Genomic DNA, 26,581 nt, shown 5'->3' on the forward strand with positions numbered 1-26,581 from the left:
AGCGGAGAGATGAGATGGCCGTTTCACTGATGACAGGGGTTTTGTCGAGCGTTGCATCGCGTTATTAACATGCAGCTACTAGTAAATACACCTTCACTTTTCAATCTTTTCATTATCGATGGACTTTATTGCGACGTTATAATTCCCCGAACAGGGCTACAATTATGCGAAACAAAAGATATCAAATAACGCGAAGGACGGGATATGACTTTACGGCGGGGCTCGAGTTCTCAAGCCCTTGTCACGAAAAGTCTTGGGACGAGGAGATCGAAAGCGCGGCGTCATGACGTGCTGCAGCAGCCCACAGTGGACAGGCTACATGACAGACAGGTCATACGGTTAGTCGACTGGGAAAATCTACGTAAGTGTTCATTGTGGATGTTGATAACTGGATATGGCTCGTTGACTTATTCGCGAAGCCCCCTGGAAGCAGTAAGCAACACATATAGGTACATGGAAACGAACTACAAAAGATACTGTGCTTATATGTAGTGTTAATCAGACGTGGGAGCGAGCATTTACGGACTGGCTATCGACCTGAATGTGCTTCGCTATGGTCATGCCTTCACAGCTGGTCATACATCCATAATGAGACAGGTTAGATTAAGGTCTCGTTAGAAGGGGGCGCTTCACTAACAGAGGACAGTCAACATCTTCTCGCATATTATCGGAGCGCTTCTCTTCCTAGCTTTACCGTTATATGTTTTTAGAACCGAGGTACCGCCGCGATATAAACTTGCAACTACAGCCGATATCGTGGTCTGTAGCGTATACTTCTTAGGCGTCGGCATCTGTTTCACCTTTTCGACCCTGTGAGTTTAACAGGTGACCTTCGAAGTATACAGTACCTGACAAAGTCTAGCTTCCATACCTTCATGTGCCATAGTGAAGCTGTGTACGAGTTCGGCGTTAAGCTCGACTATCAGGGTATCCTATTACTGATGTGGGGAGCCAACGTACCTCTCATTTACTATAGCTTACCCTGTGATTCGAGTGGCCAGGTGGCTTACTGGACTCTGAACACCGTCCTTGCTGGGGCGTGTTCGCTTGCCACATTCCATCCTTCGATCGGCGGGCCTCATCTCGGACATGTACGAGCTGTTCTCTTCGCTGCATTTGGGTTCTGCTCAGTCATCGCTCCTAACTTGATAGGAATCCTGAAGTACGGGTTCGAGGAGCAGAGCCACCGGGTTGGATTGGCTTGGATAGGAGTTACTGCTTTGTGTAATGGTACGGGTGTGGTAGCATACGCTATGAAGGTTCATCTCATACTTCACGGATGATAACGGCCGATTGCTAACAGATTTTTAGTTCCCGGAAAGATGGTATCCTCGGGTGTTTGATTTATTTGGCGCTAGCCATCAAGTGATGCATATCATGGTGGTCTTTGCCGCCCTTGCTTATACGAAGGCCATGTTACAAGCCTTCGACTTTCACCACCAATATGCCATAGCGTGTACGGAGCGCATATATCCTTGAATACTCATGAACTTGAAGCCCTGTTGATCACCTCCAGTTCTCTTATGTGATTATCACTAGACTATGAGGCCAGTCTGAAGTCCAGTCTCTTGTTCCCAGCATCTTGGTGATCGGCAAGATAGACTAGCTTCTCCTCGGAAGTCATAGCATCCCACTTCCGATCTCTCTCACAGTTCCGCCATACGTAATACGCCTTCGCCATTGCATAGAGAAGCAGATTTAACCCTAGGATTCCGAGAAGGATGCTATTCCCTCTCCTATACAGGGGAGCGTCGTCGGAGCGATAGATGTTGGACGAAATTATCACCCCTGCTTGTAGGAACATGTTGTAAAGTGCGGCACCTACAGCCCGTGACCTGACGGTGTTCGAATTACGAGAGATCCAGCCGACCTGGACCGGGTGACCTTTTCTTTGTCAGCTGATATGTTTACCCCTTTTCACTTAACATGTTATGCATTCACTCACCGAGTGGGGCCGCTATGAGCAATGAGATCATCCCCCATGTCAACCATTTCGATGCTTTCGTCGTGTCTACGACTCGCAAGTATATCAGGAATGGCAGGCACCAGAACTGGAAGATCGATGCGCATGCAGCAAGTTGTCCCGTGTACTCTGCGAGGGTGGCTAGAGCGATCATGTTGATGACTGAGGCACGTGTTAGCTGATCTCCGACGAATGGAAAGGATTCCTCACTTTTTAGAACCAAGTACGGGATTGATAAAAGATTGGTTTGGAAAGTGTCGAAACCTAGGCCTCGTAAGGATAGGCTGAGGTACTGTTGCGGTGAGAAAGTTGGGATGTTAAACGTTAACCCGATGACATATAGGGGCCTTGGTTGATGTTAGTAACTTTCACGGTTCAGGGGTGGAGACAGGTAATCACCAGAGATCAATATCAGTCAAACTCTTCCACAGCAGCTTAGGGGTGATGGGTTGTCGGTTGTGCATCGTTCCTTTGCTCGGATCATCCCTTATGATCCTGTTCACCATAATTATCTCCTCGCTAATATCTGTCAACAACTACTGGACATTGACTGAATAGGGGTAGTGGTGTCATACCGTTCGGTAAACCAGCCGTCCTTTCCACGAGACCAACTTGCTGTTTCTGTTGGGCCCGGAGGCATCATAATGAAGGACAGGAGCCCGATAGTCCCGGTAATGAGTCCCTTTGATAATTGAGTCGGCGTCGTCATTCGATATCGGCAATTCTTACCTCTATTAGAAAAAGCCAGCGCCAACCCGAGCGACCCTCAACTCCACGCATATGAAGAATCCCATATGCGACAATCGCCGCGATTATATCAGCGACGAACATACCAGCCCAGAAGAATCCCAAGCGAATTGTCAATTCGTGGTGTTTGTAGAAGTACGAAAGGTAGAGCACGCACTGGCCGGAGAATATTTAGACTCAAGCGCATAATGGATGTCTAGGACTGGGTCTGGCGTACCTCTGGGATAAAGCCCCCTTGAAGAAATGCCAGCAACGCACGACAGACGAGGAAAGTGGTACGGCCGTTGAGTGCGAACTGAGATGCGGAGACTGCAGAGAAAAGAACGATCTGAGAAGGGATCCAGCGATCGGGTCCAAGCCATTTTGCTAATAACTGGGCTGGGAACTCTCCAGCCAGGAAACATAAAGCGTAGACCGTGTTCCCGAGATTATAGTCTTTGATGATATTAGCATACTAGACAATACTTCAAGGTTCACATAACTGATACACATACCGTTAGTAGTCATGCGCATATCTTCTAGGAAATTGTCCGTAAGAGATTGAGCAAGGTTAGCTCTATCTAGCTCCATAGCAGCGAACATGATAGACGTCCAAGCCATGATACGCCAATCGATCTTCCTTACAACCTTGTTCTCTTCCGCCCAAGTCCATCGTGCTCTTGGATCGAACCTATGAAGGTTTTCCCTACAATTTATTAGCAGATAATCGGCTACTTTCTTCAGAGGCTAACTTTACCAGTCCTCGCGGGGTTCATATTGAGATGCAATGTCGGGGTTATCATAGACGCTGGGCTACTGATTATTAGCTTTACCTCGAAGTTGTTTGATATCGAGTCTGATTGCACCTGTGTCGCAATATCGGTCAAGCTGTGCTGCTTTGTCTTTTGAAACCAGAATCGCTTATGTGTTTCCAACGTCCCCAGCGGAGGAATCGCATCAGCGGTTCTTTCTTCATTGGGACCAAGTTCAGCATCATCAGCTAGAGTCAGTTTCTCAGATACCTCTAACGGGACGACAGTCGCCATGGTTGGGATGGTCAATATAGACCGTTTAACCCAGGTATCTGGGCTAGAATCGTTTTGAATGTTCAACGGTAACCTCTCCTACACTGATTACTCAAGTAGGATGATAGGTATGCCCACCACCATTGATACTTACACATCATTACTGCAACGTATCAGCAGCTATGTCGCCATCGATAATGCGGGGTAAGACTCGGCAGAAATACTGGTGACTTCAGGAGACTGCGCCGCAAATAACTCATCAATGTTAGAAGATGAAATGAGGGGCCATCAGGGACCAACATACATCGAAGCCGAATTACTACTATCCCGATATACATGAATTTTATCTATTGTTGATAAAAGTCGCGTTCTTGACCTTGAAAGGGGGTGTCCTTGCCATAATTACCTAAGTAAGTAGCTAGCTTTCCCCCCTCACGTCATCTCTTCAGCTATTGTGTATGAGGAGATAGCTATATGGCCAAGCCCTCCATACTTCTTAATGGGGCCTATAACTGAGATGATGATCGTCTAAGACATAACCTTCTCACTGAAGCGAACTCGGGCTCGATATAAGGGTTAAGTACCCTTTCCCAGGATTAGGACACAGGACTCAGACGGTCGCTTCAACTACTACCATGTGGATTTTACGTTATGCTGTTTTCATAACATCATTATACCCATGCTTTGTCCATGGTTCAGCATTTGGTCCTGAAAACCAGAAGCCGATCACACATGCAAATGGCGAGACGAATCATGGACGACTTCGACCCAACATCGTGTTCATTCTCACTGACGATCAGGACCTTCATATGAACTCCCTTGACTATATGCCGTTTGTACAAAAACATCTAATCGACCATGGGACTTTCTTCAAGAGACACTTCTGCACGACAGCTCTCTGCTGTCCTTCCCGTGTGACCCTCTGGACTGGCAAAGCGGCTCATAACACAAATGTTACTAATGTGACTCCGCCTTACGGTATGTGATTAGATTGAAATTATAGGTCACTGCTGCTTACTAGATTTTTAGGAGGCTATCCGAAATTTGTTAGTCAGGGGCTTAACAAAAAGTACCTCCCGGTCTGGTTACAAGAGTCTGGCTATAATACGTACTATACTGGAAAGTTGTTTAACGCGCATTCTGTTGATAACTATGACTCGCCGTATGCTGCCGGTTGGACCTCTTCTGTAAGTTTGTTCATATGAAGTTATTCAGATGCTAACCGTGATAGGATTTCCTTCTTGACCCGTTCACATATTCATATTTGAATAGTACGTATCAACGAAACCAGGACCCACCAGTGAGTTTCGAAGGGCGACACAGTGTCGATGTGCTGGCAGAGAAAGCGCTAGGGTTGTTGGATGAAGCCCACGAAGCTGGAAAGCCGTTCTTCCTTGGGGTCGCTCCTGTTTCTCCACATGCGAACCTGTGGTCTCCGGCGTTCAAGGACGGTAATCATAGCGACTTAGAAGATATCGATTTCTCACCCCCTGTGCCAGCGGAGAGGCATACTAAGCTTTTCGAAGGAGTCAAAGTCCCACGCACAGCGAATTTTAATCCAGACAAACCATCGGGTGCTAGTTGGATCCGGAAGCTACCTAAACAGAGCCAGGAGACAGTTGATTATAATGACCACTTTTATGTGCAGCGACTTCGAACCCTCCAGAGTGTTGATGAAATCGTGGACTCCATTATTAGTCGCCTTGGTTATCTCAAAATCTTGGATAATACGTATATCATTTATACCACAGACAACGGTTATCATATCGGCCAGCATCGGATGCAACCCGCGAAGCAATGCAGCTTTGAAGAGGATATCAACATCCCGCTCATTGTCAGAGGACCGAACATACCTAAGGGATCAATTAGTGATATCGTAACTACGCACACCGACCTAGCACCTACCTTATTAGATATAGCAGGTGCTCACTTGAGAGATGACTTTGACGGATTGTCAATACCACTTACGGAAGACGGCTTATCACGAGCTGAGGAAACACGTCACGAACATATAACGGTGGAACATTGGGGGTTTGCTTCCAACGAGGGCCAGGTGCTCGAGTCCTATCCAAGGCTACACCTAAATAATACCTACAAAGCTCTCCGCGTCATCAGCAAAACATACGACCTACACTACCAGGTGTGGTGTAACGGAGATCACGAATTACACGACTTGACGACCGATCCGGGGCAAATGGTGAATCTTCTCCATCCAGACGAGGTGGCCCCAAAGACGATTGCCGGGGCTTCCCTTGATAAGGTCGTCGCTAGGTTGGACTCTCTACTCTTCGTCTTGAAGTCGTGTAGAGCGGAGACTTGCATTCATCCATGGAAGGCCCTCCACCCGGCCGGTAACGTTGCGAGTCTTCGGGATGCGCTCTTTCCGCGCTTTGATTCTTTATATGAAGAGAAGTCGAGGAAAGTCGAATTTGATAGGTGCGAGATGGGGTTCATACTCGATGCCGAGGGACCACAGTTTACACACAAGAACCTTGATCCCATCTTTGACCCCAAATGGCACGAATGGACATAGGTCGTTTACCGGCAGGTAAAGCCACATGATCAATGTTGCCAGATCTTTGTAATAGGTATCTTTGAATATAAATTTCCAGCCAAGTACAAGAGAATGTATCAAAGCGTGAGGTGATTCCGGCGTTCCCTTCAATGTCCCCTGGAAAGGTTTGCGGAGCTAGGCTGTTACTGTCGAAACGTCTTACAAAGAGCCGGCACGCAGTCGTGCTTGAGAAGCGTCCAATCAAGAAATCCGAGACTGCAGGTAGCCGATGGTAACTCATGAATATGACAGCGTTTATGTTGAAATAGACGCAGGTTATGAGTATCATTGATGTAGATTAGAAGGTTAAGTTACTAGAAGTAGGTACAGGTAGCTAGACAGTACATTATATTCCTGTGGGTACAGGGCCTAGACTCCCAGCCACCTAAAATTCCAGCAGTTTATGAGGATAGCCAGGTAGAGTGTGATACTAAACATGCGGCACGCCCGCGTCAGATAAATGATAGCATGACACATCATGAACAGGTTTATGTGTTTGTCCACGCTGATTCGCTGGTATATTAATGTTTAACCATGATGAATCAAAACCCAAATAATAATAGCAAGAAAACAAAGGACGATAAAAATAAGTTTAAGACCACACTCGAGGTATAATCTTGACCTGGCCGAGACCACGGCCCCCTCTCCCCCACCGGGCACATCTCTCCTCCCGCGCCGCCCACCAGGCGCGCTTCCTCCGGCCTCTCCACCTCGGCCCGCCTCGAGGTCAAGATGTTGGTCGTCCTGGGGACTTGTTAACCCCCTATATCAAACCATGTTAGCAATTGACAAGTACGCTTCTACGGGGATATATTGTTAGGTTGACCAACCCTTCTGTATAGGCCGGGGTGAGGTATTTGGTCGGGGTGGGGACTTGGCTCGGGGCCGGATCCGGAGGGCCCGCGTGGGTTGGGCCAGTTGAGGAGGGGAGTGGGGAGTGTGTGGGCGGAGATGAGGGCCGGGCGAGTGGCACCTCGAGTCTAAGTACGCAGTTTAGTTAGGAATCAAGATGGAGTAAATAGCGAGCTTTTGTCCAATGTATAGGCTTGCTAGCCTCAATATTGTTGATCCAAGTTTCGAAAGGTGTATAAGTAACTTACGAGGTAAGATGTTTGATTAATTTGATAACGCTAGTTGTAGCCATGTTGTTGATAATTGAAATGTTTGTAAATAGGAGGTAGGTATGTTAGATATCCAAACGAATGTGTTAAGCGATTGACTGGATACAGTATTTATGTTGGATATCTTGACGAACTTGATGCTGAAGAAGAGAAGAACTGAAATTTACATGGAGCAGAATTGGTAGACAAAATCTCATCACTCCAAAGATTACAGCATCGTGGTTACCACTCTTTCTCTATGATATCACTCAGGGGAAATTACTATGACCTTGTTTGACTTGTACTGTCCGCACATATATTGCAGGTGTGACATCCTTCTGGTGATAATATATGTAAACATTGCAGGTTCGATACACCAAAATCAAGAATCGCCCTTGAAGGAGCTACTTCCAATCCGTATGCGTGTGTGGGATCCTTCCACACTTCGGCTCGTTACCGATTTCATCCCTTCTTAGAGAAGCCACACCCAACTTGAATCTCAGTACCGCTTTTCGGCCAGGGCCACCACCCTTCTAATGGCATATCGTCGTAAATACAGTTGAAATGGCATCGGGGCTTCGAGGAATCAAATTGGTAGATTAACTTTTTCGAAAGACCCCAGGCCTTGGCAGTCTGAACCATGTCTATGGTCCAGTTGTCGAGTCGAATTCCAGATAAGACTTCATAATGTTGAGCATGGATTTGTAGGAAGGCAGTCCATCGCGGTGGCTGTTGCAAATCTCGCAAGATCCAAACCCTTGTAACAGTACATGGCCGGTTGGGATTTCCTAGTCGATTAACCAGGTTTCGCGCTATAGGTTCCACAAATCCTTGTTCTCTGACCACATTTGCAGCTGTCCAGTGGAAACCCTCGCGCATGAGAAGGGGCACATCGCCACACTTAACGTTCATTTGTCCATACCACGTCTGGTGGTGCTCATCTATGCTAGGTTCAGGCATAAAACCCAAGACGATAGAAGTTTCCCCAGGCGCGTCAAAAAAAAGCTTTCCGTTTCCAGCAGGACCAGGGGTTGGCTGAATCTGATTAGCAGTGCTCGGATTAGTTGTTTCGTCAACAGTTTTGTCAACAATTTTGTCAACTGCTTCGTCGTAGGTAGGGGGTGGGCCTTGAGAGCCATCGCCGCCAATCTTGGGTTTTGATGTTTCCGACATTTTTGTCATTTGTAATGCTGCAGAGGATTCGCAAGGAGATAAAAGGGTAAGTTGCTTGAGGGCGAGTCTTGAGAATACGCGGCGGGCTAGGTTGTTTTATACCTCTAAATATTTGAACTATCGATGTTTCCAAGATTCCTGTGCGCCTAGGTTATGTATTAGGTTACCTTTCTGCCACCAAATGGCAACTTTTAAGTTCGTGCAGTCGGCGGGAACATTTAGTTCTAGCAAAGGCCTCATCAAACTTCGTCAATCCAATTATGACAGCTTCTAGTAGGCAGTAGGCAGTTCTAATGTACATAGTTCCTTCAAATGCTAAGACCTGAGCGCCTGCTGCCGAGTAACCCTTCCACGGCACGAGGTATTTGAGCACGACTAGAGTCACGACAATCGGTAGCTCTGCTCAGTTGTCTTCGGCGATGCTGATGTAGGCGTAGTTATTGTTGGGGGCGACTAAGTCGTAGACGACACCACCGTCTAATGATAACAGGACACGTGCTTGGCCACGGTGATATGTTGGTGTTTGATATCATGATACAACCATAAAGAATCCAAAAGATAATAACAAGAAAGCAAAGAACGATAAAAACAAGCTTTAGTCCACATTCGAGGTATATTCTTGGCCCGTCCGAGACCACAGCCCCCTCTCCACCTCGGCCTGCCTCAAGATGCTGGTCGTCCTGGGGACTTGTTGACCTCCTATACCAAAACAAGTCAGCAATAAACAAATACTCTTCTACGGGAATACGTTTACCAACGTTCGTATGTAGGCCCGGATGGGTTCTTCGCTTAGGGCCGGATTGGAATAACCCGCGTGGGTTTTAATGGACGAGGAGGAGAGTGGGCGCGAGGTTAGCCTCACGCGGCCCATGTGGGAATGATAGGGCGAAGATGGGAGTTGGGCGGGTGGCTCCTCAAGTCTAAGTACGTAGTTTAGTTAGCAGTCAAAATGGAGTAAATAGCAAGCTTTAGCCAAACGTATACTAGGTTGGCTTGCTATCCTGGATATCGTTGATCCAAGTTTTGAAAGGTGTATAACTTACGTGGTAAGATGCTTTATCAATTCAATAACGCTGGTGGTAGCCATGTTGTTGATAATTGATTTGTTTGTAAATAGGAGGTAGGTATGTAAGATATTCAAATGAATGTGATGAGCGATTGACTGAGTAGGTATTTATGTTGATTGCAAGAAGCCTCCTCTGTAGGAGCTAGTAGCTAGAGGTCTTGTCAGAGCTGGTTAGTAGTCCAGGAGGGTCGGGGGCTGGCCCATATGAGATGATGATTGAAGAGGATAGGATATTGTATTATCAGGTTGATTTTTTGACTAGAAGTCTGAAATTAGGTATGTATGAGTCAAATAACCCTCACGGTGCGTTAGCACTTTCCGTTGTTATGGATAGACTCCATATATAGGAGACCGCGACGCTATTAAGTACCCTATCCAGGTACCTAGGTAATTTGAGTTACTTTGGAGGGATTCATTGGAAGTCTATTCCTTGCGGAGTAACATTGCTGTTTCCTATGTAGTTGAATCCCTTGAGTCAAAAGGAAGAAGTCGGAGTTAATCAGACAAAAGTCTAAAACATCCATATTATCAAGATTACGCCTATGGCCCGTGATTCACTACCTAGTCCTAAACTTGACAGATTCGGCGCTATCGTTTGCCTTGGGCCCCTTGGAAGTTAAAGGTCCGAGGACCTACAGGTACCTGGTATTGGACGCCTCACGTTAAGCTCTAGCCACCACGATACTCTAATGCCCAAAGCTTCACCAAACTTCGTCAATTCAATAGAACTTCTTCAGTCCTGTGCAAATCTAAAATAACATTAAACCTAAATCAAGTGATTGTTCTGTTTTCGCATGCTGTGAACCGTCCCCCTGAATCTATATAAAAGCGAGGCTGGTATGACTTTTTTTATTCTCGAACACCAAAAAAATTCACCTGCTCAGGGTTTTCAGGTTTTTTTCCGCTGGTGACATTAGCACCCATTTCTCCCTGTGGAGAGTCGTAACGATTGATTGCTCTCTCATCATTAAACCACTGAGCCAGATGACCAATGTTACGAAACACTGGTCATATATTCGAATATATACTTCCAGCCAAGTACAGGAGAAGGAAGCGGGACGTGGGGTGATTCCCATAACCCCTTCCATATCTTACTAACGGCTACAGAGGGAGTTGGAGGGAGTTGGTTCTCGCCTTCCTGAAGGCTGTCGGAGCTCGGCTAGTACGGTTTAAGCCAGTGATGAAATGTCTTGGAAAGAGCTGTCGCCGGTCACCGGTTGTCACAGCTGTGCTTAAGAAGCATCCAAATAGACTGTCTGAGGCTGCAAATACCAGATGGTAACTCACCTATTATTTAATATGTTATGCGGGTGGATTATGACCACCTTTAGAAGAGCAAGGATATTTTTCGAAAGTATGGAGGAGACGGGGTCTATATCGAGGGAATGTGCGATATGTGCCATCAATGTATTGTATTGACGTGTCGTTATATCACCTGGGGATGTCTTGATACTCGTTAATCACTGGCGGGTTCGTTTCTCTTCGACTCATATGAATTTTATCACGGCAAACTTCGAGTAATTAGATATCATTTAAATCCAACAAGCTTCTTGTCTTCTGCACAATTCATGCCTCTCTTTTACCTAGGTACTTTAGCTAAGTAGACACCCATCCACCTACCTACCTAATCAATCTGTGAAGCTATCTATAACAGGAAGAAGCCTTTCGCATCATGGCTAGCCGCCGAAGAGATCGCATTCACTCCAATGGTGGGTATGCTACAAACCTACCAAATTCAACATGGATTCCGTCGTTAGCATCACCAGCTACCGGTACGCCCGCTTACCCAAGTACTGGAACCAATTCCATGGGATCCTACTCGCCACATGCTAGGAACAACCATCTCTCCCCACCAGGAGCTCTGCACACGGGTTTGCTTCAGGAGGCTAGTATCCCTCGTGGACATGGGAACTCCGGGAATCCTTTTGACGACTACTATGCGGGTTATGATTCCAGGCTCGATTTTTCCGCGTCCCACAATGTTAGTCCAAGTACTAGCACAATGGAATCAACCTACCGAGACTCAAGACAATATACCCAGCCTGCTCAACACTCCTGGGTACCTAGAAACGTTGATCAGATGCCTTCGAGTAGTCCTCCAACCTCGCTCCCACGGAGTAATAGGAACACTATTGGCGACCACTCTCAGATTTCTCCAAGTTCCAGTTCCAGTGACAGGAAAGAACCGTGTCCTGAATGCGGCAGGAGAATCTTTCACAGAGGACTGAGGAGACACATCGAACGAATACACAGAACACCCCAAGGATCTCGAACTAAAGCTTTGCCCAGAACGCCTTTTAATGGAGGATCTTTCCCGTGTGACGAGTGTCTCTCGTCGTATGCAACCGAGAGACACCTACGAGATCATCAAAAAAGGGTGCACCGCCCCGACTCAGCATACAATCAATCATTACGTCCTGTCGAGGGAGGAATACCTTGCCCACGGGGTTGTAGTAAACTATTCGATAATAAGAAGAGTTTGTCTCAGCACATGAGAAACGTTCACGAAAGGGACCGGGGAAGTCTAACAAGCTAGCCATTCTACTGAGATGATGAACGGTAAACAGGTACGGGGTCTACCAACTTGTCATGATCATATAGTTAGAGGATGCTCTCTTTGCATATAATATAATACCTATATATACCTACTCTCTGCGATCTTGTGGACTATGTAATTTAGACCATAGTTGTGGCTAATGTTAGTAACAACCCTAACTTGTCACAATTTGCATGCCACCTATTCAGCTCCTGACCGTAATCCGAGTTAGGAAGGCATGAACGTGCTTCTATTAGATCGCCGAAATTCCGTATCAACTTCAATTGATCACGGCAATGGATCTTGCGAGCAGCTTCCCACTCATCCCGGGTTCTAGCATTCCAAAGTGATCCGGGACAGGGGAGTTGAAGTCTGCGGCAGTTCCTGATGCTAGAACACATGACCCCAAATTTTAGGTCTATCACACGACTCAGGAGAAACCAGGTAATAGTACACCTAGATTCGTGTTAGAGCAAAAGAATAGTGCACGAATAGTATGCGGTTAGGAAAGAGGTCAGTTTAGCCTACCTCCGTTGTACTTCCGCAGCAACCCAATCCTCCCAGGTCAGATGAGGATCATCTAGGCTGTCAATAGGAAACCACACGTTGCTGTCGATCTCGTAAGCCTTTTTGGCATAAAGCTAAGTACTTATATCAGCTACTGTATAATATACCTATGTTCTTCAATACTTACCTCGAACGTCATAAGCATCTGGAGGGTTATTTCCGGGATTTTATCCGCAGAAAGGTCGTCTAGAGCGAACATTATCATATACACAATCTGTGTCTGCATGCCTGACACCAACTCTCTTGCAGAGCAGTTAGGAAGGTCCCGAAGAAGCTGTCGATTCTCTTGGTTGATGATAGACCAAAACGAGTCTGGCGCAAGCGATTTGCGGTCGGCATACAAGTTCGCAACTTTCGAGCACCTGACGATATTCTGGGGAGGCTCGGGCTGAAACCAGAACCCGTGAGTAAACCACGCAAAAGTCTCTCTACTAATCATCGTAAGTGGGAGTCCTCGGAAAGATTCCAGGATAAATTTAGCGCTCTGCTGGGCCACGGGGTCGGCGCGAAGAGCGACTACTGATCGAGGTGACGAAGCCGGGAGGTCCAGGATAGTTGAAGAACCGAAGTTGGGCATTTCAGAGAGATGTTCCAATGGCGAATAAGGCACCTCCATAAGAAATCCAAGGTTACCCGTTGGGCTCGCTATACAGCCATTTTGACCGTTATTTTGAGTAACAAGAGCGGTTGTAAGCTTTTCATAGACACAATGTAGGCCTTTGGATTTGCAACGTGAGCACTCGGGCTCAAAACTACATTTTGCCTTGGCAGAATGGCATTCCCTGCAAGAGCGAGGTCGTTTTCTAGGACGGCTTCGAGTGCGGCGGCAGTATGCAACGTGCCGCTTGTAAGCAGATTCTGAGAAACAGGGTCAACGAATGCCGACTGAAGTCCTAGACTAGTGGAAGGTTGCTAACCTGTGGCAATGGGTTTACTACATAGATTACACAATTGTATAACATCTGGGGTTGTTGCGTTGGCAGACATTTTTCAAGTTACTTGAAAGTAGGAAGTAATATTCTTCTTACTTGAGTCTGGTCTCCTTGGGCTTATGCATGCGTCGTGATTGTTGATTTGTAAGCATCTCACTCCTTAGGGTGGCCCACTTTATTGAAATACCCTAAGACAACTTGGATGTAGATACTGGATAGGGGGATAGAATGTAGTTAGGTTCGATTCCTATTAGGCCTGTTGGTGCCTGCCTTTTATCCCTTCTATCTGATGTCCTCGAAAAGCGACAGCGACAAACACATGTATACAAGAAGTTGAAGAAATTAAGAAATAGCGAAAATGAGTCTCGGCAATATTACCTGCAGCCCATGAAAATGCTTATTTTCCTCATAGCATACTGTCAGCAAACTTCGAAACAGGAATGATTAAGGACTTAATATGCGAAAGTTGAAATGGTCTTTGCTGCACCGCTGTTGCTGTTTGTACCGATGGCGATGTTTTGGCTCCGTATACCAAGATTCTTCGTCCGATCAATTGAGAAGGAGCGGCCGGCATTATTCGTTATTGATAACTCGAATTGGAATAAGTCATCGCCGAATGATATAACGTTAGGCTGGAGCAGGAAGGTAAATCAATAAACTCTGACTATTTCCCCCTTTTCCAAAAAAGGGGCGGGGTAACTTTCCACCATATTCATTAGCCCGATGCACAATAGAATATTATACAATTAAGCATAGTATGCAACTAATAAGTCCAGAAACAGGGGTAAATACATGTCTCATGCCTTACACATCAGGCATCAGGGATGCTTCATTGACTTAGCTGGCAGCTTGGGCAGCTTGGGAAACCATGAAACCAGAACCCAGCGCATCTGTTGGTCAATTAACGGATATTACATCCTAGCGAAACAGCGAAAAACAGCACAATCAGTCACCTCAGTCCTATCCATCACTTTTCTTTATTATTGACCACGTCTGGTGGTACATGACGTACACTATTTCAGCCTCATTCGTCGGCATTGGCCCTGTCACAGCTGTAAATGTCTTGGCGAACAGATCCACGGTGCATTAGCGTCCACCCCCAGCCCGCGAACTTGCGGTCTACCGCATCATTCGACGCCATCTCATAGGCCCCAACCGCCCAGAAACAAGAAAATGGGCTTGTTGGTACCCCATCACACGTTGACGTGTAGTCACACATAAATATCGAAGACGCAAGCATGCAGAGCCGTTAGCCGGCCTAGACCTAGGTATATAATTCTATTCATTAGCGACTTCTCTGCCCGATCTTTTGTCTCACCGTGGCCGATTTTCTGTCCTTCTCCCAGGCTTCCCATCAAAACCTCAAGACAACTGGTTGTTTTTCTTTCAGGTCAAACCCGAGTCTTTCTGTTATTCCTCAATACAATATTCACCATGGCTCGAACTGACTCGCGGTTTGCCAGCCCTCCCTTCTTCCTCTTCAGCAATGCGTTGATCTGGATCTCGGCTGTCATCGTAATGGGCATTTTATCCTACTTCATCTCTCAAAACAACTATGTTCCCGGCCGCATAATCTACGAGGAAGTTATTGTGAGTTCTCGTCACCCAAAGCCTAAGCGCTGAAATCAGGCTCGCTAATGTAGACCACCTCTAGTCCGTTCTTACAGTTGCATTCTTCTTGATCTCTTTCATCCTTGGCACTTATCCAGGATACATCCTCTTATTCAACATCATATTCTCTTACCTCTGGCTTGTCTCCGTTGTTTTCACCGCAGAGGACTGGAGCTATGAATATGCGGGTGCTCTCCCCCACTGTGTCGAGGCTTTCAGCTTTATTGCCTTGTATGTTCACTCTGTATGCATCAGTCGCAACTCCTCGCTAACTCATTATCAGCTTCTTCTTACTCTTCAATGTTATCTCTGACTGGCACCGTGGCTACGGCGGCCATGTGCGCACCACGTCGGCTGTCTAAGGATTGATACCATGAATTAACGCGCTATGAACGCTCCCTTATGAAAACATCGCAGGGCAAACTGGGTTAATATGATTAATGATACACGAAAAGTAGTACGACTGAGAATTGAGAAAGTAAAGCGGGCGTGCTAATTTTATGAAATCAATAGCATGCATAATTTGACATATGTCCATGGCCGGGTCTGGATCATTTCCCCATGACAACATTGGCAGGGCCATTCTTTGAATATGATGTCTTCATTTTATAATTAGTGATATGTATTGAAGTGATGCTGGAGATATAAGAAAAACTTGAAAGCTCACTACACGACACTTCCATGGATGTGAAGAAGCTATAGATCTTTCATAACATCCATAAGAAGGTTTCCGTCATAAGCCTTGCACAGGGGCCTTGTCCAATACACGATCCGATTAAGTACCTAGGTAAGCAATCAATCAAAGGCACAGTATCAGCCTTAAGCCAGGACTAGACCGAATAGCGATTTATCCACTAAGATTTAGTGGATAACCGCTGTAACATCAGGGAGCGCAACCACTAAAGAAGACCTCCAGAGCTATGTAGCTAGCGGCTTATGGTGAGAGGATATTTCATCGGTATCAACAAAGGAGTATACAATACCAGATTAGATCCCGAGACTCAAATACGGATTTTAATGATTTGTTAAAATATTAGTATTTTCTATATTATGCCTACCTCATACCTAGGTGGGTATTTAACACTTGATCTGTTCTATAGAACAAAGATGCTACAGCTATTATGATTTCTTCGTTGCGGCACTTCTAATGGCAAGGTGCTCTTTAAAGGATCTAAGAGGGGAAGTTGGTAGAAGCATACCTCGGTGATCAAGACCAGGAGTAGATACCGCTTCTGTCATCCATCCTTCATGGCACGGAGCAAGATGCTGTGACCGTTGCAAATTATGAATACGGGGTCTTTCTATAGAAGGCTTTCTGGCACCCACTTCCCTCAGATTTGGGGACTGGACGGGATTGGCATTCGAGGAGCCCGGTTGGTAGATATCTGGCCATAGGCCTCCTTTTCTCCTCCCATCCCGGACGTTCTGCTCTATCTGCGCCTCACAGTAAGCAGCCTGCTCCGAAGCAGCACGATCTAGAGCACTATAGGAAGGTGCTCTCGCGGCTTTTTGATACGCACTACGAGCCTCTGCATAGTTTTCCATGGCTTCTAGAATATGTCCCTGATTAAGGTAGCATTTCGCGAGAGGGGGAGACTCACATGCACCCGGGTCCTTGGCTATAGCTAGCGCATCTTCGACCGCAACAGCAGCATCGTACAAGTCGAAGACGGTGGATTTCTTCTTGTAGCCATCAAGCAGCTCTAAGCTACGATGAAGGAGGTAGTTTACGTAGTTTTGGTTTTCAACTTTCTCGTCTTCCGTGAAGTCAAAGGATGGTAGCGATATTTTGGACATAGCCATGGTGTGTAGTAATTACGAGTGAGAATAAATTTGAATATTGCAGCGTTTAGTCTCTGATAGTAGGTAGGTAGGTACCTAAATACTGTATCAATAGCATTGTCTTAAATTTTCAACATCTCCTATTGTCTTGTCCTTTGGTTGGGATTGGACTTAAGACAATGAACGTTTGCTTCGTAATTGGAGGGAAAGTGTAATACAATCGGAGAAAGGAGTAAAGCACAGGACTATTATATTTGCCTTTATACGTGACTTTCTTCGTACTCTTTGTTTCCATTTTAGACCCGGAGGCTTTTCTCAATATCCGCGCCAAGACGAGGTTATATTATATGGGAATAAAGTCGATATAAGATCGAGAATCTTGCATTAATTCACTCAAGATGACAAATCAGTCGCCAAGAGTCTGCGCGGTTTTTATCATGATGTCTCACATATGATTTTATTGGTTAGCACGCCGTCCGCAGCCTCAAGACCTCTAGAAAGGTTGGAATGACTTTAGATTCTTGCCACTGGTTGAGAGATCCGTCACAACCGTGCCCAGAAAGAAATCTGGAATAACTAATGCCAAGTGAAAATTAATACCAAAGTCGTGCGCAATGTTTAAGATTTGTATGATCTCGTACACGATTTCCACAACCCTGATCCGACTGCCAAGCCGCATGTCATACCTTCGTACGCACAGTAGATTTGGACATGAAGGCCCGCCAAGTCGGGGGGCGCGGTTGGGCGAGTATAAACGTCTGACTGCGCACGACGGATCGGTCCGTAGGATCGGTTCGCTCCCCTCATTGAGCCCAGGTTTTATGGCAAGCTCCCTGCCTCGGCCGAGGAGTGCTTTAGCCCCCAATATCCCCGTGGGAACCCCGTGTTCTACAGCTTAATGGAATAACTCCGCGCTCCGCAACTACGTAGGGTGTCAGATACCTCACAGCTTGTGCGACACGCATATAAGTGGTAAGACGCCACGTGCGGCTTTTATGAATCTAGACTGTGCATATTTCATATACCTGGCCGTATAATAGCATGGTGATCTACCATCGAAATTCTACCCTCTTCCGCCCTCTCAAACTGAATATTTAAGATCCAAGTGAATGTTGGAAAGCTTCACCTAGGTGAATTTCCGCTGTGATGGGTGACCAAATGACGGTTACTGCGCTCGCAGACATTATCAGGAGGCAAGCGGAAATACTCGAGACCAGTCTTCCGCGGCACGCTTACACCGATTACCATGGCGATAAAAGCCTCAGCATCGCGAGGTCAAAACTCCTCGAGGCCTGCGATAAGCTGAACCATCTCGTTACCGGTCCTATAGAATGGTAAGTATGAAGATAAATACTTTACATAAAATATCCCCAATATTTCTATCGAGTTTATCATTCATCCGCGGAATAACGAGGCTAATTCTTCCGCAGTACGTCATTTACCACCACCACACCATCTTCGCTCATCTTGCCCCCCAACTTCCTCCTTTATTTCAAAAATCTAACACCGCCCCGCCCCGCAGATGTAATGGGCATAGCCCAAGGCCACCGCGTGCACGCGGCCCTGCAATACGTGTGCCACTTCCGGCTAGCGCACTTCGTGCCGGCGGACGGCACGCCGATCCCGTACGCGGAGCTCGCGCGCGCCGCGGGCGTCGACGCCTCCCAGTGCGCCCGCGTCCTGCAGCTGCTCATGACCTACCACATCTTCCGCGAGCCGGGCACCCGCATCGTCGCGCATAACCGCAACTCGCGCGTCCTGCTCGACGAGGACACCGGAGCCGCCGTCGAGTGGCTGACCCAGGAGTCGTTGCGGTCGAGCGCTTTTTTTACTGAGGCTAGGGCTATGAGTACTAGGCGGTGGTCCACCGGGGGCACGGGAGGCGTGGGGTTAGACGACGTTGCTATTGATTCGGGTACGGGTGTAGGTGTTGGGGAGAAAGGGGTTGTGAAAGGGAGAGCGAGAGCGGAGACCGCGCTTGGCCTTGCGCCTGGGGCCGTGGATCAGCCTGCTTTTGGGTTCATTACGCAGCAGCGCCAGACGACCGAGGAGTCTATGAAAGCGGATCGATATGCGCGCGCTATGGCGGGTATGGCGAAGCGGAGGCAGCTTAGCGCAGAGCATCTGGTGTCCGGGTTCGACTGGGCGGGTCTGCCTCCTGGCTCAACCGTGGTTGATGTAGGGGGCGGCAACGGGCATTGCTCAAAAGCCGTCGCGTATTGCAACCCGACTCTGAAGTTCATAGTGCAGGATGCGAATGCGGCGTTCGCTGAACAGGTAGGCGTGGATGAACTAGGAGACCGCCTGCAGTTCATGACCTACGACTTCTTCACGCCGCAGCCTGCAACGGGAGACGTTTATCTGCTTCGACGTATACTGCACCATCATTCGGACCAGGATGCTGTGCGTATCTTACAGGCGCAGCTCGGCGCTGTAAGGAAGAAACCGAGTTCCAGGATCGTGGTTATGGATAATATTGCCATTCATAGCGGCACGCTGAGTACGCTTGAGGAGCGCAAGACTAGGTGAGTACTTATGTAAACCGCTCTAACCGCCTTTCGTGCTAAATTGACTGTTTCCATAGGACCCTAGATATCGCGATGATGGCCCTGTTTAATAGCGTTGAGCGCGACTTGAAGGACTGGAAAGAGCTTTTCAGGATGGCAGACCCTCAACTTAAGCTCGTCAACGTTACGAGCCCGATCGGTAGCGCTCTGGCTGTGATGGAACTTGCGTTGGAGCAGACCTAATCTCGTTGACGGTTTCGATATCTTCACTCATTTCCTCGTTGTTGCTCATCTTGTGGATGAGATATAGGCGTATCTGGACATGGGTGGCCGTTGTTTCTGTCCAGGTTCCGGAACGAAGGAGGACGGAGGTGTTAAGGGCACTGATCGGACAGATGTAATAGGAGTTGGAGATTGATATTTCCTGGAAATGGGCTCAGATTGAATCATACGCTGCTAATGTCTAGTTGTCTAATGAGGCGGGTTACTTTATGGATCTATTAGTGGTTATAATGAGTCGTTGCTGTTTAAGAATATATCCATGGTTGCTTTGCCTGGGCAGATTCATATGGTGACCTTACTCTTGAGACCCTTCCATACCTACCAAATTTCCCAGGGGTGATGCTATCACACACTACGACGGTGTGGGAGACACTAGGTTGAGATGTGTTCTCTGAAATGAGCAGTGAAACTGGTTCGGAAGAGGCACGGTGCCATCTATACTTCCCTATCAACCAAGCAACGGTAGTTAGACGTACCTAGTAATTCACGTGCTCTGCTAGAAGTCTAAATATTAAAGCACTATAAGATGAATTCGTGGTGATATAGTGAGGAATCGGAGAGTCCCAATAGACTACGGGGAGCTGCTAACACATAGCAAGTCCTAGGTCGTTAACATCTACTCGACGAGCCTCAATAGTAACTTCATCAAATCATCAAGTTTCGAAGGGAGTCGAAGGTATTTAATCTCACACCTACTCATCCACTCTGCTCTTAGGTGGACCACTGGATTTCTTGTATTGATCGATAAGCGAAATATCGGAAAACGCATCGGATTCTGTCAGTAGCATGATCAATCTGAGATGTACTGCTATGCGCATGAGTTAGCTTGGATCTAGGTATGGTAGTGTTAAGTTTAATTACTCACTACTGGACGACATGCCCATTTCCTCCCACACCATAATTCATCCCTTCATAGCCTTGTCGAGTTGGCCTGCCACATAATTGCATCAGCTATAAGCATCGTCCTCACTCTTGGGTATCTTTAAGTGATGAGGTCAGCCACGTTCATGGGCATCTCATCGATCTGAGTTGAATAGTACACTGCTATATGTCAGCACCATGTAATAAGCTAGGCTCGGAGTCTGGGGAAGCACTTACGCTCGATATCTCTGAGAATTCGAACATCTTCACTAGTGACGAAGTTGATTGCGACACCTTTACGACCAAAACGGCCACTGCGTCCAATACGGTGGATGTAGTTCTCTCGGTTGCTGGGCAGATCGTAGTTGATAACCAAGCTGACCTGCTGTACATCGATACCGCGAGCCCAGACGTCGGTAGAGATTAGTACTCTGCTGTTGCCCTGTCTGAAGTCTTGCATGATACTGTCTCGTTCCTTCTGAGGCATGTCTCCATGCATGCTGCTGACAGTGAAATTCGCCTCGCGCATCTTGTCGGTCAGCCAATCGACCTTTCGTCGGGTGTTACAGAAGATAACAGCCTGGGTAATTGTGAGGGTATCGTAAAGGTCGCAAAGCGTGTCGAACTTCCAGTCCTCTTTCTCGACAGCAATGAAATATTGCTTGAGGCCTTCTAGCGTCAACTCGTCACGCTTGACGAGGATGCGGACCGGGTCGGTCATGAACTTGGTTGTCATGTCTAGGACATCGTAGGGCAGGGTAGCCGAGACAACCACAACTTGAGTCGCGGGAGGAAGGTATCGGTACACGTCGTAGATCTGCTCTCGGAAACCTTGATTGAGCAATTCATCGGCTTCGTCGAGTACGAGCATCTTGATCTGGCGAGTGCGTAGGTGGCGGCGACGAATCATATCGGCTACACGGCCTGGGGTACCAGAGACGATGTGCTGGCCGTAGTCGAGCTTTCGAATATCCTCCCCAACGTTGGTTCCACCAATACAAGCATGGCATTGGACGTTCATATAGTCACCGAGAGCCATAACGACAGATTGGATTTGCGTCGCAAGTTCGCGAGTGGGAGAGAGGACAAGTGCCTGGGTCTCGCGGATAGCCGTATCAATGACCTGAAGCATGGAAATGGAAAAGGTAGCAGTCTTTCCTGTGCCGGATTGGGCCTGAGCGATCGTGTCTCGTCCCTTGCAAATTTGGACGATGGCTCGAGACTGGACGGCGGAAGGTGACTCGTAACCGTACGCGTAGATGCCGCGAAGAAGGTTCTCTGTAGACAGGAGATAATTAGCATTTGCTTTGCGACAATGGATAGACACCACATGTTAAGTTTTACATGGATATGGTCTTACCTTTCAAAGACATCGATTCGAAGGTTGGATGGACTGTAACCTCCTTGGAAGTGGAAAACTCCATCTTTTCGTCTGCGCGACGATCGATACCACCGCCTTCAGCCATGATGAACGAGTATTGATCGCGCGAATACGATTATAATGGTTGGGGGTTTAAGTTGATATTGCGCTGGATTTAATTGCGCGCCAGGTAAAATGCTTTGCGGTCTTGATGTGATGCACAGAGGTCGTTGATGTTCAGTTGCTAGGCTGGTAAGCTAGAGAATTTTTATGGGGATACCTAAACTTAAGGCTGTGGCTACGCCCCACATCCGCTAAGCAACCATCAAGCCTGCCTAGCCCAGCTGCACCTGCAGCTTGAGATTGATGGAAATGCCGACCCCAGCCACTGTGGCAATAAGTCAGAGACCGTTTCTAACTGGACCCAAACAATTTAAAGTTGACGTCCTATTCCGTACTAACTTTTTTATATTCAGCCTCTTCAATCTTTTTACTACAGCAAGATTCATAATCACAATCACCATCCCATTTCCGCTTCGATTTGTAGCATCTCCCGCCTACTATAATATCTTGCTCATCTATTGAGAATTGGTGATTGGGTTTCATCCGACCATTCAAAATGCTCTTAGAAGAGCAAAGATTCCTCCACGAGGACCTCGAGCGCCTTGAACAGGGCATCGCAGATCGCATTGGCGATGAACCCAAACATGTGAGTTCTCCCAAACAACATTGCGATGATTCTTTTACTTACTATGTATCCCAGATCCGCGACCGCCTGGCACGTGATCATCAAATAGCCCAATTTCTTGATCGCATATCGTCGCAGTCCTCCAAGCTTCTATCTCTTTACCGCGATGCAGATGGGTCAAGGTCGCGTGAGATCCAACAAATCGGTAGCGGTGACCCAATGGAAGAGTTCTACAAGCAGCTTACCGACATAAAGACTTTCCACACCAAGTACCCCAACGAACCTGTCGAGAATCTCGAGCGCGCATACCGACCAAAGAAGGGACCCGATGCCGAATCTCAACCTAGCATCGTGGATACCATGTTTACTGGTGAAGAAGCATTTGGCCGTTTCTTCGATCTTCATACCTGCCACGAGCTTTATCTCAATCTACCTAACGCGAAGAGACTCAGCTATCTTCAATACCTGGATTTGTTTGACAACTTCACGCTAGGTGCTGGCGGGCTGAAGAGGTCGGAGAAGACGACGGACCAGTATTTTAAATACGTTGGCCAGCTTGCTCTAGATCTTGAAACCTTCATGCGAAAAACGAGGCCGTTGGAGAATGTCGACAAGGTAATCGCCGACTTCGATAAGGAGTTCGACGCCGCATGGGACAAGGATGAGATCGCAGACTGGAAAGCAGAGGAGTCTAGCGGGAAGGCTACTGGTAGCGCGAAACAGCCATCCACGGCCGACGCAGTATGGTGCGAAGATTGTGAAAGGGAGTTCAAGAATGAGAACGTATACAAGGGTCACCTTTCTGGCAAGAAACATGTTCGCGCTGCAGCCGAGCGGGCTCAAAGATTACAGGGCACGTCCGAAGAAGGGGGCGACTCGACCAACGGTAATCGGAAAGGTGGGATGTCGACACAGAGGCTGAAAGAACGGGCGATCGCAGAAAGAGAATTCCGAGTCAAGCGCCTTGCAAGCGCGATGAGTACTGAGCGAAGCGATACTCGAGTGAATGTCGAGCGAAAGCAGGGCATGACGGAGCGTGAAAGGCAGCAGGAGCTAGAGAATTTGTTCAGCGCCACCACTACCACTTCACAGCCTAAGGATGCCGAAGATGGCGAAGACAACGACGACGAAGATAAGATTTATAACCCACTGAAGCTGCCACTCGCGTGGGACGGCAAGCCTATTCCTTTCTGGCTGTACAAGCTTCACGGACTCGGTGTCGAGTTCCCCTGCGAAATATGCGGAAACTTCGTATATATGGGACGCCGAGCCTTTGATAAGCACTTCAACGAGGCGCGACATATCTATGGCCTCAAGTGTTTGGGAATCACGAACACAAGCCTCTTCCGAGACATAACAGGAATCGACGAGGCACTAAGGCTATGGGAGAAGATACAGAAAGAGAAGCGGAAGGACAAGGTGGATGACGGCAGTGTAGTCCAGATGGAGGATGCTGAAGGGAACGTCATGCCGGAGAAGGTCTACTACGATTTGCAGAAGCAAGGCCTATTGTAAAGCTATTTGGGTGTAATATTTTATGCAGGGTACTAGGATCTGCTCATGAATCAAGGAATCATGGCATGGTTGGGAATATTTGAAAGAGGAATGAAAGACGCGGTCTATATTTGCCAATAGAAGTAATACCATGAGGGTTAAGGGGCAAGAACAATGACACCCCTAAGGCTTCTCGTCTTCTAAACTGCTTCTAGGTACATAGATACTTCCGGGCTACGTCTTGGTTCGAGCCTTATCTTATCGATAACAGCAATCGAACCCCACAGTCCGAGGTCCACACTGTCATTGTCAAGTATCGTGACGTCTCACAAACTCTTAAATGTAAATAACCTATGCGCTTCCCACAATTCCATCCGAAATCGCTCCAGCTCATTTGACTTATTGCTGTTCGTGTTGAATCGGACAGCTAGAATAATTACCTGAACTTCATGTAATAGAAATGGAACCGTATTCTTATAAAGACGGGTCTCATCTCATCATTGAAAATTCGAAGCCTCATCGCTGAGACGCGCTCAGCCGTGAATTCACAAAATGACAAGTATATCGAAACCTATACCGCCGCTATACACCGTCTATATACTACGATCGACAGTTCGCCGTTCTTCGCTGTATATTGGCTCAACACCTAATCCCCCGCGGCGGCTCAAGCAGCATAATGGTGAAGCCAAAGGCGGTGCTGTGCGCACATCTCGAAGTAAACTGAGACCGTGGGAGATGGTTGGTCTTGTATCAGGCTTCCCCGGAATGGTGGCTGCTTTGAAGTTTGAGTAAGTCACTTGATTTGATCACACTTTGGGCTTTCTTATATGTAGGCTGATTGTATTCCAGGTGGGCCCTTAACAACCCTCATATAACATTACATATTCCGTCCGAATCTCGCATATCGGTATCGGCGGGTAGGAAGCGCAAAGGTCGTCCTAAGCGCCCACGACACACCTTGGCCTCGATCCTCTCCAACGTACATCTACTTCTTCGCGTTCCCAGCTTTGCTAGATGGCCCTTGGATGTTCACTTCTTCGCTCCCGATGCGTATGAAGCGTGGAAAAAATGGTGCAATACCGCGGACGAGTCTCTACGTGACACAATTCAGATATTGACGGACTTCGGTTCTTCGTGCCCCAGCTCGAAGGAGAGGGAGGGCTCTGACTCTGAAAATGAGTCGGAGCCCTGGGGCATTCATGCATTGCCGCTCGATTACGCCCCGATGAAAGAATACGTGACGAAAACAAAGTCGATATATGATTTCGAGAGGGAAGGTGATTGTGTGGTATGTAAGGAGCATCTGGAGCCGGGCGAGGGTCTCTATGCGACATGCTCAAATGCCGGCTGTGAGGGCACAGGTCACATCTCATGCTGGAGCAAACATATGCTCAAGAAGGAGTCTGGTGAGGATATTATTCCCATCTCCGGACAATGCCCAGAATGCAAAGGTCAGATCAAATGGATTGATCTTATGAAAGAAGTGAGCTTGAGAGTTAGGGGAACTAAAGAGGTCGAAAAACTTCTTAAGAAGCCCAGGAAACGCAAGGCGCAAGCCGAATCTAGCTAGTATTGGATACGGGTTTTCGGAATCTTACTATACTATATGAAGACATTTATAATGAAATCTCACGATATTAGTGTAGGTGTTGAATGATGCCGGTGGCATTGTACATTTTAGGGTATGGCGGCACGGTATTCTAACCTTGTCTGCTCAATCCTACTATCATCATAGGTGCCTACTTCAAAATAGACAAATAATACGGATCTTCATTTTCGACTGTCTAGTGTGTAAGCAATGTCAATTGGGTTTCCCGAAGTAATGTCATGGAATGCGTTGCGGGTTGTACAACATGAATCGGCAGCTCTTGTACGGATAGCGGCCTGGACTTTGGTGGTGTTAATACGGTCCCCCGCAAAAGACCAGTCTCCTTTTTCTGGTAGCAACCTTGGAACCCAGGATTTTTCAAGGCTCGGCTAGGCTGGGCCTTCCCTGCTGTGTGTGCTCGCGTGGTGCTCCCGTCATGCAGACAGGGGTAGTGTCCCACTCTTTTGAACGTCACTCATCTATCATTGGCTCTCTAGACGACTCATTGGTTATTATCCTTGCAAGTTTGCCTACAATATCAATTCGCTTTTTTTATGTTCTGACAACTTGCTCCAAATCTTAGCAGCCTCCCAGCTCCAATCTTTAACGACAAGTAATTTAAGGAAATTGATTGCGACTCTCGAATATCCAAATTTCACCTATGAAATTTTGTTCCGACTTTATCTCCGAACGAGGCTCTGGTTTTACGGTTGCCCGATAGATTTGTTAGATCAACTAGAACGCCTAGAACAAACTCGATAAGCTA

General features: G+C 47.2%; 12 protein-coding genes across 12 annotated transcripts; 6 read left to right on the plus strand and 6 right to left on the minus strand.

The window, feature by feature from the left end:
* The first annotated feature begins 105 nt into the window (after positions 1 to 105).
* F4807DRAFT_216689 (hemolysin-III channel protein-like protein Izh2) lies at positions 106 to 1,510 on the plus strand. Its single transcript, XM_047994001.1, has 6 exons — positions 106 to 361; positions 420 to 432; positions 503 to 597; positions 647 to 812; positions 863 to 1,259; positions 1,312 to 1,510. Exons 1-6 carry the CDS (start codon positions 205 to 207, stop codon positions 1,477 to 1,479), a joined length of 996 nt encoding a protein of 331 aa, XP_047851360.1. The 5' UTR covers positions 106 to 204; the 3' UTR covers positions 1,480 to 1,510.
* Positions 1,412 to 4,074, minus strand: F4807DRAFT_216701 (MFS general substrate transporter). Its single transcript, XM_047994002.1, has 11 exons — positions 4,019 to 4,074; positions 3,556 to 3,954; positions 3,447 to 3,502; positions 3,205 to 3,395; positions 2,928 to 3,145; positions 2,693 to 2,866; positions 2,539 to 2,645; positions 2,363 to 2,482; positions 2,174 to 2,310; positions 1,946 to 2,125; positions 1,412 to 1,884 (listed from the first exon to the last, which is right to left on the minus strand). Exons 2-11 carry the CDS (start codon positions 3,733 to 3,735, stop codon positions 1,541 to 1,543), a joined length of 1,707 nt encoding a protein of 568 aa, XP_047851361.1. The 5' UTR covers positions 3,736 to 3,954; positions 4,019 to 4,074; the 3' UTR covers positions 1,412 to 1,540.
* F4807DRAFT_216715 (arylsulfatase-like protein) lies at positions 3,986 to 6,625 on the plus strand. The gene is made up of 4 exons (XM_047994003.1): positions 3,986 to 4,124; positions 4,248 to 4,692; positions 4,744 to 4,901; positions 4,946 to 6,625. The coding sequence occupies exons 2-4, from the start codon at positions 4,350 to 4,352 to the stop codon at positions 6,245 to 6,247; spliced, it is 1,803 nt and encodes a 600-aa protein (XP_047851362.1). The 5' UTR covers positions 3,986 to 4,124; positions 4,248 to 4,349; the 3' UTR covers positions 6,248 to 6,625.
* Positions 6,626 to 6,796: 171 nt separating this feature from the next.
* Positions 6,797 to 7,412, minus strand: F4807DRAFT_463242 (uncharacterized protein; the record flags this gene model as incomplete). The annotated part of the gene is made up of 3 exons (XM_048001945.1): positions 6,797 to 7,031; positions 7,099 to 7,248; positions 7,369 to 7,412. 3 exons carry the CDS (start codon positions 7,410 to 7,412, stop codon positions 6,797 to 6,799), a joined length of 429 nt encoding a protein of 142 aa, XP_047851363.1.
* Positions 7,413 to 7,830: 418 nt separating this feature from the next.
* On the minus strand, positions 7,831 to 8,541 carry F4807DRAFT_463243 (uncharacterized protein; the record flags this gene model as incomplete). The annotated part of the gene is made up of 1 exon (XM_048001946.1): positions 7,831 to 8,541. One exon carries the CDS (start codon positions 8,539 to 8,541, stop codon positions 7,831 to 7,833), a length of 711 nt encoding a protein of 236 aa, XP_047851364.1.
* A 3,609-nt stretch (positions 8,542 to 12,150) lies between these two features.
* On the minus strand, positions 12,151 to 13,911 carry F4807DRAFT_437450 (uncharacterized protein). Its single transcript, XM_047999032.1, has 4 exons — positions 13,628 to 13,911; positions 12,838 to 13,568; positions 12,672 to 12,784; positions 12,151 to 12,599 (listed from the first exon to the last, which is right to left on the minus strand). Exons 1-4 carry the CDS (start codon positions 13,695 to 13,697, stop codon positions 12,284 to 12,286), a joined length of 1,230 nt encoding a protein of 409 aa, XP_047851365.1. The 5' UTR covers positions 13,698 to 13,911; the 3' UTR covers positions 12,151 to 12,283.
* Positions 13,912 to 14,979: 1,068 nt separating this feature from the next.
* F4807DRAFT_216771 (uncharacterized protein) lies at positions 14,980 to 15,634 on the plus strand. The gene is made up of 3 exons (XM_047994004.1): positions 14,980 to 15,232; positions 15,297 to 15,484; positions 15,537 to 15,634. Exons 1-3 carry the CDS (start codon positions 15,077 to 15,079, stop codon positions 15,613 to 15,615), a joined length of 423 nt encoding a protein of 140 aa, XP_047851366.1. The 5' UTR covers positions 14,980 to 15,076; the 3' UTR covers positions 15,616 to 15,634.
* Positions 15,635 to 16,340: 706 nt separating this feature from the next.
* On the minus strand, positions 16,341 to 17,317 carry F4807DRAFT_216815 (uncharacterized protein). Its single transcript, XM_047994005.1, has one exon. The coding sequence runs from the start codon at positions 17,054 to 17,056 to the stop codon at positions 16,373 to 16,375; it is 684 nt and encodes a 227-aa protein (XP_047851367.1). The 5' UTR covers positions 17,057 to 17,317; the 3' UTR covers positions 16,341 to 16,372.
* Positions 17,318 to 18,193: 876 nt separating this feature from the next.
* Positions 18,194 to 19,785, plus strand: F4807DRAFT_453196 (S-adenosyl-L-methionine-dependent methyltransferase; the record flags this gene model as incomplete). Its single annotated transcript, XM_048000425.1, has 4 exons — positions 18,194 to 18,356; positions 18,558 to 18,950; positions 18,990 to 19,560; positions 19,620 to 19,785. 4 exons carry the CDS (start codon positions 18,194 to 18,196, stop codon positions 19,783 to 19,785), a joined length of 1,293 nt encoding a protein of 430 aa, XP_047851368.1.
* A 585-nt stretch (positions 19,786 to 20,370) lies between these two features.
* Positions 20,371 to 22,291, minus strand: F4807DRAFT_216821 (DEAD-domain-containing protein). The gene is made up of 4 exons (XM_047994006.1): positions 22,046 to 22,291; positions 20,923 to 21,963; positions 20,690 to 20,865; positions 20,371 to 20,632 (listed from the first exon to the last, which is right to left on the minus strand). Exons 1-3 carry the CDS (start codon positions 22,149 to 22,151, stop codon positions 20,807 to 20,809), a joined length of 1,206 nt encoding a protein of 401 aa, XP_047851369.1. The 5' UTR covers positions 22,152 to 22,291; the 3' UTR covers positions 20,371 to 20,632; positions 20,690 to 20,806.
* A 214-nt stretch (positions 22,292 to 22,505) lies between these two features.
* F4807DRAFT_437460 (uncharacterized protein) lies at positions 22,506 to 24,525 on the plus strand. The gene is made up of 2 exons (XM_047999033.1): positions 22,506 to 22,754; positions 22,809 to 24,525. The coding sequence occupies exons 1-2, from the start codon at positions 22,665 to 22,667 to the stop codon at positions 24,246 to 24,248; spliced, it is 1,530 nt and encodes a 509-aa protein (XP_047851370.1). The 5' UTR covers positions 22,506 to 22,664; the 3' UTR covers positions 24,249 to 24,525.
* Positions 24,526 to 24,560: 35 nt separating this feature from the next.
* Positions 24,561 to 26,007, plus strand: F4807DRAFT_437463 (uncharacterized protein). The gene is made up of 2 exons (XM_047999034.1): positions 24,561 to 25,015; positions 25,077 to 26,007. The coding sequence occupies exons 1-2, from the start codon at positions 24,780 to 24,782 to the stop codon at positions 25,795 to 25,797; spliced, it is 957 nt and encodes a 318-aa protein (XP_047851371.1). The 5' UTR covers positions 24,561 to 24,779; the 3' UTR covers positions 25,798 to 26,007.
* Positions 26,008 to 26,581: the final 574 nt, after the last annotated feature.

This window comes from Annulohypoxylon truncatum (genome assembly GCF_022578515.1).
Source record: "Annulohypoxylon truncatum strain CBS 140777 unplaced genomic scaffold F4807scaffold_31, whole genome shotgun sequence".
NCBI lineage: Eukaryota > Fungi > Ascomycota > Sordariomycetes > Xylariales > Hypoxylaceae > Annulohypoxylon > Annulohypoxylon truncatum.

Excerpts from the sequence above, each read along its gene's own strand:
- F4807DRAFT_216689 (XM_047994001.1), top strand. The coding sequence starts at position 205 with ATGACTTTACGGCGGGGCTCGAGTTCTCAAGCCCTTGTCACGAAAAGT. Across the intron at positions 598-646 it reads ATACATCCATAATGAGACAG|TCAACATCTTCTCGCATATT; the intron begins GTTAGATTAAGG and ends AACAGAGGACAG. Across the intron at positions 813-862 it reads TGTTTCACCTTTTCGACCCT|CTTCCATACCTTCATGTGCC; the intron begins GTGAGTTTAACA and ends GACAAAGTCTAG.
- F4807DRAFT_216771 (XM_047994004.1), top strand. The coding sequence starts at position 15,077 with ATGGCTCGAACTGACTCGCGGTTTGCCAGCCCTCCCTTCTTCCTCTTC. Across the intron at positions 15,233-15,296 it reads TAATCTACGAGGAAGTTATT|TCCGTTCTTACAGTTGCATT; the intron begins GTGAGTTCTCGT and ends GACCACCTCTAG. Across the intron at positions 15,485-15,536 it reads GCTTTCAGCTTTATTGCCTT|CTTCTTCTTACTCTTCAATG; the intron begins GTATGTTCACTC and ends ACTCATTATCAG.
- F4807DRAFT_437463 (XM_047999034.1), top strand. The coding sequence starts at position 24,780 with ATGACAAGTATATCGAAACCTATACCGCCGCTATACACCGTCTATATA. Across the intron at positions 25,016-25,076 it reads GTGGCTGCTTTGAAGTTTGA|GTGGGCCCTTAACAACCCTC; the intron begins GTAAGTCACTTG and ends ATTGTATTCCAG.
- F4807DRAFT_216715 (XM_047994003.1), top strand. The coding sequence starts at position 4,350 with ATGTGGATTTTACGTTATGCTGTTTTCATAACATCATTATACCCATGC. Across the intron at positions 4,693-4,743 it reads TAATGTGACTCCGCCTTACG|GAGGCTATCCGAAATTTGTT; the intron begins GTATGTGATTAG and ends CTAGATTTTTAG. Across the intron at positions 4,902-4,945 it reads CTGCCGGTTGGACCTCTTCT|GATTTCCTTCTTGACCCGTT; the intron begins GTAAGTTTGTTC and ends TAACCGTGATAG.
- F4807DRAFT_437450 (XM_047999032.1), bottom strand. The coding sequence starts at position 13,697 with ATGTCTGCCAACGCAACAACCCCAGATGTTATACAATTGTGTAATCTA. Across the intron at positions 13,569-13,627 it reads TAGTAAACCCATTGCCACAG|AATCTGCTTACAAGCGGCAC; the intron begins GTTAGCAACCTT and ends CCTGTTTCTCAG. Across the intron at positions 12,785-12,837 it reads AGATGCTTATGACGTTCGAG|CTTTATGCCAAAAAGGCTTA; the intron begins GTAAGTATTGAA and ends ATAAGTACTTAG.
- F4807DRAFT_216701 (XM_047994002.1), bottom strand. The coding sequence starts at position 3,735 with ATGGCGACTGTCGTCCCGTTAGAGGTATCTGAGAAACTGACTCTAGCT. Across the intron at positions 2,867-2,927 it reads AAGGGGGCTTTATCCCAGAG|TGCGTGCTCTACCTTTCGTA; the intron begins GTACGCCAGACC and ends TTCTCCGGCCAG. Across the intron at positions 1,885-1,945 it reads GCTCATAGCGGCCCCACTCG|GTCACCCGGTCCAGGTCGGC; the intron begins GTGAGTGAATGC and ends GACAAAGAAAAG.
- F4807DRAFT_216815 (XM_047994005.1), bottom strand. The coding sequence starts at position 17,056 with ATGGCTATGTCCAAAATATCGCTACCATCCTTTGACTTCACGGAAGAC.
- F4807DRAFT_437460 (XM_047999033.1), top strand. The coding sequence starts at position 22,665 with ATGCTCTTAGAAGAGCAAAGATTCCTCCACGAGGACCTCGAGCGCCTT. Across the intron at positions 22,755-22,808 it reads TTGGCGATGAACCCAAACAT|ATCCGCGACCGCCTGGCACG; the intron begins GTGAGTTCTCCC and ends TATGTATCCCAG.
- F4807DRAFT_216821 (XM_047994006.1), bottom strand. The coding sequence starts at position 22,151 with ATGGCTGAAGGCGGTGGTATCGATCGTCGCGCAGACGAAAAGATGGAG. Across the intron at positions 21,964-22,045 it reads CGAATCGATGTCTTTGAAAG|AGAACCTTCTTCGCGGCATC; the intron begins GTAAGACCATAT and ends TCCTGTCTACAG. Across the intron at positions 20,866-20,922 it reads AATTCTCAGAGATATCGAGC|TGTACTATTCAACTCAGATC; the intron begins GTAAGTGCTTCC and ends GACATATAGCAG.